A 6,935-nucleotide genomic window follows, 5' to 3' on the forward strand; every position below is an offset into this window, starting at 1 on the left:
GGCCCACCTCTCAGATCCCTTGGCACCCTTGTCTCTGCCTTGATGCCCAGTCCAACACGACTCTCACTCTGACTGACCTGCATGGTGGCATGCAGTAGGGAAAGGGGATAAAAGGGGGTGTTTCCTGTCCACTGCAGGCAGAGCCAGCTCCACTCTAGGCTGAGGTTTCACCTGTCAGTGCCCACCTGGGGCCCTCGCAGTGAAGCTGGTGGGGAGAGATAACCTGAGGTGGCAGATGGGCACAGAATGCACACGTGAGGGTCTAATTGACAATCAATTGTGACTAGGAGCCAAAGGACATCCTTAGAGCCCTCGACAGTTCGGGTTGAGACTGGGAGGAGGGGGGGGATAGGCATCCCTCTGTTTGGGTTGTCCTCGGAGATAGGGTGGGAACAGTGGAAGAAACTTTGAGCTAGGTCCATACAGCACTGCCCCAGACCAAAGGAAGACCCACTCAGCTCCAGAGGACCCTCAGGCCCATCCTACTCTTCAAAGTTAGCAGTGAACTTGGTAGCTCATCACTCTGCCTGCGGCAGCTCCCATCAGGACACTGAGGGGCAGGAAGAGATGGGCAGTAAGTGAACTTAGACACCTATAAACTTCTGGATGGCCAAGATGCTTTCTCTGAATTACACTCAACTCTGACCAGCGTCTGCCTATCGGCAGGGAGAGCATTTGAGAGTACTGAGTGTGTGTGCATTTGGGAAAAACAAAACAAAACACAACCAACATCTAGTTGTATATTTTTCTATAACATGTTATGTTATCTTATTTCATATCCTATGAACATATTGTATTATATTTACTATGTCCTAGCAGTAATCTACACTTACATCCTAGAAAAAGCCTTGATTTGCTTGTGCTGAAGGAAAGCTGTACAGAGACAGCTGTGCAGGTCATCGCATTTCCTCACAGACACACCAGCTCTCACCCACCCAGGAAAGTGTGGGTGCTGTGGCGGCTGCTGTTTGTTTAGCACCGCTCACCTCGCTGACGACCTGCGCTGGTGACAAGTGTCTGTGGGGGAGTGTGTGCATGCAGGGATGTCACACAGTCTCTGCTACCCAGAGCCAGCTCCAAGGTTTGAATGTGAGAGGTTGTCCTGCCCTCCCCTCCCTCAAAGAAGCTCCCCTGCCCCTAGTGGCTCCGCTTCCCAGGGAAGCAAAGAGGATGGGGACCGGGCATTATGCCTGTGTGTGGTCTTCACCAAAGGACTTAAAAGAGACAGAAAGGAAAAGAGAGGAACAGGCAAGGAAGAGGTGATGGGTGAACTGCACTACACTGGAGAGCCACCTTCTGTGTATGGGTGCTCATGAATGAATCTTGCTTGTGAGGTGATCGCTTGTGAATGAGTGTGAGCGCGCGCGCCTGTGTGTGTGTGTGTGAAGAGAATGAGGAGTGTGTACATCTATATTCAAACTCAGCTGAGGAGAGGGCGGGAGCGAAGACCAAGGGGGGGGGGACGGGAAGAAGATAATTACCTCACTGCGATGAGAGATTACCCACCCTCCTTCCCCAGAGGTGATTTATAATTTAAAGATAAAGAGTAATCAAGTCCTGGCAAGGAAGGACACAGTGTTGTGGGTCTGATTAGAATCTCAGGATGGACCAGCACGCGGTGAGGGTGGGAGGGGGCAGGGAAGAAACTGAGGGGGAGGAGAGCCCTGCCCCCCTCCTCCCGACTCCCGTCCCAGCCTCCCAGAGGCTCAGCATGTCCGAGCTTGGCCCAAATTACAGGCGATCGGTCCCCCATTATTTCTCCTAACTTTTAATTTCTGCTTCCGAAGGATCATTGCCCGCGGTAATTGCAAAGGACCGTCCTTGTGCAGAGCAGGCTCCCGGGACCACGGTGGGAGGAGGAGAGCAAATCCGCTGAAGCACAAGTCCTTGGCGCACACACTCACACCCTAGGCAGGAGCTCCACCGCTGGGACCCACCTGGGTCCATCAGAGGCGAGTCATTGGCCTGAGCGAGGGAAGGAGGGAAACTCTTGACCTCCCCGAAAGCAAAGCATCGGCCACCCGGCCCTCACCCTTCGAAGCCAGGCTCGATCTTCCGAGGTCACAGAGATCGCTCTGAGAATATCCAGCCAGACCTGAGACTATCAAGATGTGCACAAATACAGAGGCCTCGAACGGCCCTTCCGATATCTTGAAGGGTGGGAAGGGGGTGGTTTCCGTATTATTTCTGGAAGAAACACATATTTTCCCATTACATGAAGGGTATCGATCTTTATGTAGGCCGCCTGCTATTTGTGCGATTTTTCAGTCCCCCTTTCCGGGGGCGGGGACCGGGAGGGCCGTCTAGCCCTCCTCATTTCGATTCCACTTCTAATGAGCATCACTCGCGGCCGCCAGCCCCGCCCCTTGCGGGGATTTCGTGCGGTCCCTAATTTGATCAGCCAAGGGAGCGGAAGTCAGGGCTGGTGGGGGCGGAGGGGCAGAGATCCTGACTGGAGAGCTCCAAACAGGAAAGACAGCAACCGAGGGCCTCGAAACCCAGACTCTGGAAACGCCCCACAAGGGGTTGAGGACTCTGAAGAGACTCAGAACTTGCAAGAGTCCCCACTATTCCCCCGTCCCAGCTGCGGAAGGCACGGGAGTCCAGAACCACGCGTGCCACGGCAGCAGGAGAGACCTGCCCCAGAGCGGAACCCTGAACTGTGAGGTCCAGGCTAACTCTGGGCTCGCCGGTTCACGCGTCCGGGGGGCCTCCGCAGCCCTCTTCCGTCGACTGGTCCCGCAATTATTTAAAAGCCGAGCTGTCTCCTCCCCCTTCGCCGAGGAGGCGGGCACGCAGTTTCCAGCCCGGCGGAGGCGCAAAGGCACTGTGCTGACCACGACACCCTCCGGCGGATTGCGCTGGGGCTCCCGGGAGGGCGTCTGTCTGTCCGGCTCTGCGGCTCAGTCCGTGTGTCCCGCACCGGGCCCGCCTACTCCGCCTGGGACCGTTCGCAGCCAATTAGGCGTGCGCGCTAACGAGGGTGGCGGAACCCCGCGGCCGCCTGCGGGCGCACGTGTGTGCAGCGTGTGGGCGCGTGGGCGCCTCCGGCGGGGCCGCCATAAATGCACTGGCCGGGCGCGGCGGACGCCTGAAGCAGTGGCGGAGACAACGCCGGGTAGCATTAGCCAAGCGGAGCGCAGCGCCGAGAACAGCTGGGCTGAACTGTTTTTGTAGGGCGCAGGAATGGGAGCCCAGTAGGCAGCGGGGCCCGAGCCGCCTGAGCGGCCCGAGGCCGGCATGAGTACCAGCGGCCCGGCGGCACCTGGGGACGTCCCCGCGCTGCAGCCGCCACCGCCCGGGCCCGGCTCGGGGCCCGCACCTCCCGCTTCTGCGGCTACTGCTCGGGACGCTATGGACGGACGAGCTGAGCTGCCCATCTTCCCCCGGGCTGGAGTCCCACCGCTTGCGGCCAGCGACACTGTGCCCGCGGTGCCAGAGGGGGCTGGAGCGGCTCTGGCAGCCGCACCCCCGCGCCCCACTTCCTTCTCAGTGCTGGACATCCTAGATCCCAACAAGTTCAACAGCAGGAGACGCCGGTGCGTGCTACTGGGCCCTGTGGTGCCCGCTACGTGTGCCCCTTGCGCCCCAGCGGCCGCGTGCGTCCCTGTCCCCGCTGCCTCCGGACGCTCTCCGCGCGCAGAGCTGGAACGCCGAACCCTTTCCGCTGCCACAGGAGTTGCAGCGGCCGCGGGAGCCGAACCTGCAAGTGAGTATAAGGGGTGGACGCCAGGGGCTAGGGCAGTGATTGCTCTGGAATGTTTATGCTCCCAAGACCCTGCGGCGAGCTGGGCCTGTCTCGGCTCTGTGGAAAGTTCGCAGAGCGCGGGGTCTGTGCCCGGCGCATCCGTGGCTTCCTCCCGACCCGGACTCTAGGGCCTGCTGAACGTCTCTGAAAAGGTTGTGCTGGGCTAGATCTGGGGTTTTAGCGTTGCGACACGGTCCGGGATTCGCCTAGTCAGTCTGTGGCTTTGGCGGGTAGTTGGTGCTGGAGGGAAGGGACGTACGGAGCCTGGCTTGGTGACTTACCCACCCCCACCGTGGCCTCCCCAGCCCCCCCTTTGGACAAATCAGACTAATTGTGACAAAACGCTGGTTATCTCTGGAAAAACAATTAAATCCCTTCGATTACAGTTAAAGGGAAATGTGCTTAGCGGCGGAAAGCGGCCGGTAATGGGGCGGCCCGCGCCCCCTTTGCGGTCGATATCCCATTACGGAGCATGCATATCTCTTTCAAGCACCTTGCAAACTCCCCCCGAACATCTAAATTATAGGGTCAAAATTCGGATAATTACTCGATTAAAACCTATTACACTTATTAGGGGCCGCTATTGATCGCGAATTGCATTCGACCAGCTCCTGATTGCTTTTTGCGCCCCTCCCCCGTCCTCCCTCTAACTTCCTGGCCCCTGCACCTCGCCCGGACCAGAAAGCTCAGGCTGGACAGGACTGGGGCCACCAGCTCTGCCAGCGTTTCTGCATTGACCTTCCGTTCCTGGAGGGAGGAAGAGCAGGTCCCGCAGGCTGCAGAGGACCCCTCCTGCTCTCTGCAAGGGGCTGATCTACCAGGAACCCGCGGCTGCCTGCTGGAGCTTTGTAGGGTGCGAGCCAGCGCTGCACAGTTAGGGAGGGCAACCAGGCTGGGGTTGGCTAAGGGTCGCCTGAGGGAAGACTTGCCCTGCTTAAGGCCTGGGAGTTGAGGCCAGGACATCCGCAGTCTTCACGCGTCCTGGGTCTTTTGAGCTGGGGGTTATTTGGGAGGAGTGATTTCGTTTATGCTCCAGTATGTCGGCGCCGACCCAACACGAAAGCAGAACCCGGGCACTGGGTTGGAAGGCTTGGAGGGCTCCTCTGGCATTTAAAGACCACCTGTGGGTGAGGGGTATAGACATTCTTTAGATACCTGCATAGGAGACAGACAACCTTTCAAATTTCAGAGACAAAATGCAGTCACCACGGCAGCTTCTGTCTGGATGCTGCGGGACTGGTGCTCAGATCCCCTCTCAGGCTGGTGCGCAGCGTTTCACAATGCCCTTTCCCAGCCTCCAAACTCAACCAGCTCGGAGGAGGCTGTCGTAGTGGAGTTGGGGAGCTGAGTAGTGGGCTCCAAGGCTGGCAGAAGAGCCAGCACTTCCTGCCACCTAGTTTTCAGGGCCTGAAGCCTGAGGTTAGGGTCAGGTACAAGACGACTGATTTTGGTTCTTAGACGAGGCCTCCTCCCAGCCGGCCGACCCCACCCTAGACCTCTGGCCCCTCCAGCTATTAAGAGTGCGGTAATTGGCTGGCCCCGCGCCGCTGTAATTGGAAGGTAATATACGCCGAAATAAATTAAATGGACTTTAACTAGTTTGTACATTACACAAAATGAGTTTAATTAAGTTTGTATCTGTCCCGTGAATCGATCAGAGCTCTCTCACCCCGTACACGCCGAGGTCCGCCCGCGCGCCGCAGCCCTAAAGGCCGAGGGAGGCGCGGACAGCGAATGGGACAGCAAAATCAGCTTGACACGGAAAGGATCCTCCCGAAGGAAGGCGGAGAGGAGATGCGAGCCGCGAGGAGAACGGCTGCAGGGAGGGAGGAAAACAAAATCTTTGGGGAGGGGACAAATGAGGAAGAGGAGAAAACCCAACGAGATAAAGAGAATCTCGGCAGGAGGGAGCAGGCAGTGCGGCTGGGTGCCGGGCTGACCCTGTGTTCTCTTCCTTTCCGCCGCCCGCAGGTGCTGGGGACTCTTACAGGGCGGACGAGACCGAGGCCAACGGCTACAGCAGTGGCAGTGGCCGCAGCCCGACCGCGGACAGCGAAGATGAAGCGCCCGAGGACGAGGACGAGGACGAGGCGCCGGAGGTGCAGGATGCTCACGGCACGGAGGAGGCGCGGGGAGGCAGCGGCGGCCTCGGGGTCCGCGGGTCGGGCTGCCCCGGAGCGGCCGAGGTCGAGGCTTCCCCCGTGGACGAGGCCGCAGCCACAGGGCCCCGTGGGAACTCGCCCGGAGCCCCGGGTCCGCCTGCAACAGCTCCGGGAGCAGGGGGCGCGGGGAGCACCCCGCAGGGCGCGGCCGTGGCCACCAAGCCCAAGCGGAAACGCACAGGCTCGGACTCCAAGTCCGGGAAGCCGCGGCGCGCGCGTACCGCCTTCACCTACGAGCAGCTCGTGGCGCTGGAGAACAAGTTTAAGGCCACTCGCTACCTGTCGGTGTGCGAGCGCCTCAACCTGGCGCTGTCGCTGAGCCTCACCGAGACGCAGGTGAAGATCTGGTTCCAAAACCGCAGAACCAAGTGGAAGAAGCAAAACCCAGGCGCCGACACAAGCGCGCCGACCGGCGGCGGCGGGGGCCCCGGCCCAGGAGCGGGGCCCGGCGCCGGGCTGCCCGGTGGCCTCAGCCCGCTCAGCCCCTCGCCGCCCATGGGCGCGCCGCTCGCCTTGCACGGCCCGGCCGGATACCCGGCTCACAGTCCGGGAGGGCTGGTGTGCGCCGCGCAGCTGCCCTTCCTGTCCAGCCCCGCGGTGCTCTCGCCCTTCGTGCTCGGGTCGCAGACGTATGGCGCGCCCGCCTTCTACGCGCCGCACCTCTGAACCTTGGTGCCAGGACCTCGGTGGGGACCGCACCGTGCAGCCTCGCGGCTGGAGGACCTAAGGCGAGCACGACAGTCTCTTTTCTAAGGTTTCAGTCGTTGGTTCTGTATATAGCTGGTTCCTACAGAAGAGAAATTTATAAACGAGTGTGCCCTGGGGTCAGAAGGAAGGCTCCCGAGGCCTGCTTCAAGCACTTTGCAGAACTCTTAATAAACCACAGGAAGCGTTTTAGAAGGCTCTGGCGCCGCAGGATTCTGATCCCGCCTTCCTGTCCGCTTGGGTTCTTACCTGTGTGCCTCCTTGAGCGGGGACTTCAGAGCACTGAGCTCTGGTTTTCCTGTTAGTTTTAGTGTCCCATG

At 59.8% G+C, this 6,935-nt stretch overlaps 1 protein-coding gene across 1 annotated transcript; it reads left to right on the forward strand.

Annotated features, from left to right (window-relative positions):
- The first annotated feature begins 3,240 nt into the window (after positions 1–3,240).
- On the forward strand, positions 3,241–6,576 carry Nkx1-1 (NK1 homeobox 1). The gene is made up of 2 exons (XM_005366075.2): positions 3,241–3,709; positions 5,720–6,576. The coding sequence occupies exons 1-2, from the start codon at positions 3,241–3,243 to the stop codon at positions 6,574–6,576; spliced, it is 1,326 nt and encodes a 441-aa protein (XP_005366132.2).
- The last annotated feature ends 359 nt before the right edge of the window (positions 6,577–6,935 follow it).

Source organism: Microtus ochrogaster, unplaced genomic scaffold (genome assembly GCF_000317375.1).
Source record: "Microtus ochrogaster isolate Prairie Vole_2 unplaced genomic scaffold, MicOch1.0 UNK6, whole genome shotgun sequence".
Lineage (NCBI taxonomy): Eukaryota > Metazoa > Chordata > Mammalia > Rodentia > Cricetidae > Microtus > Microtus ochrogaster.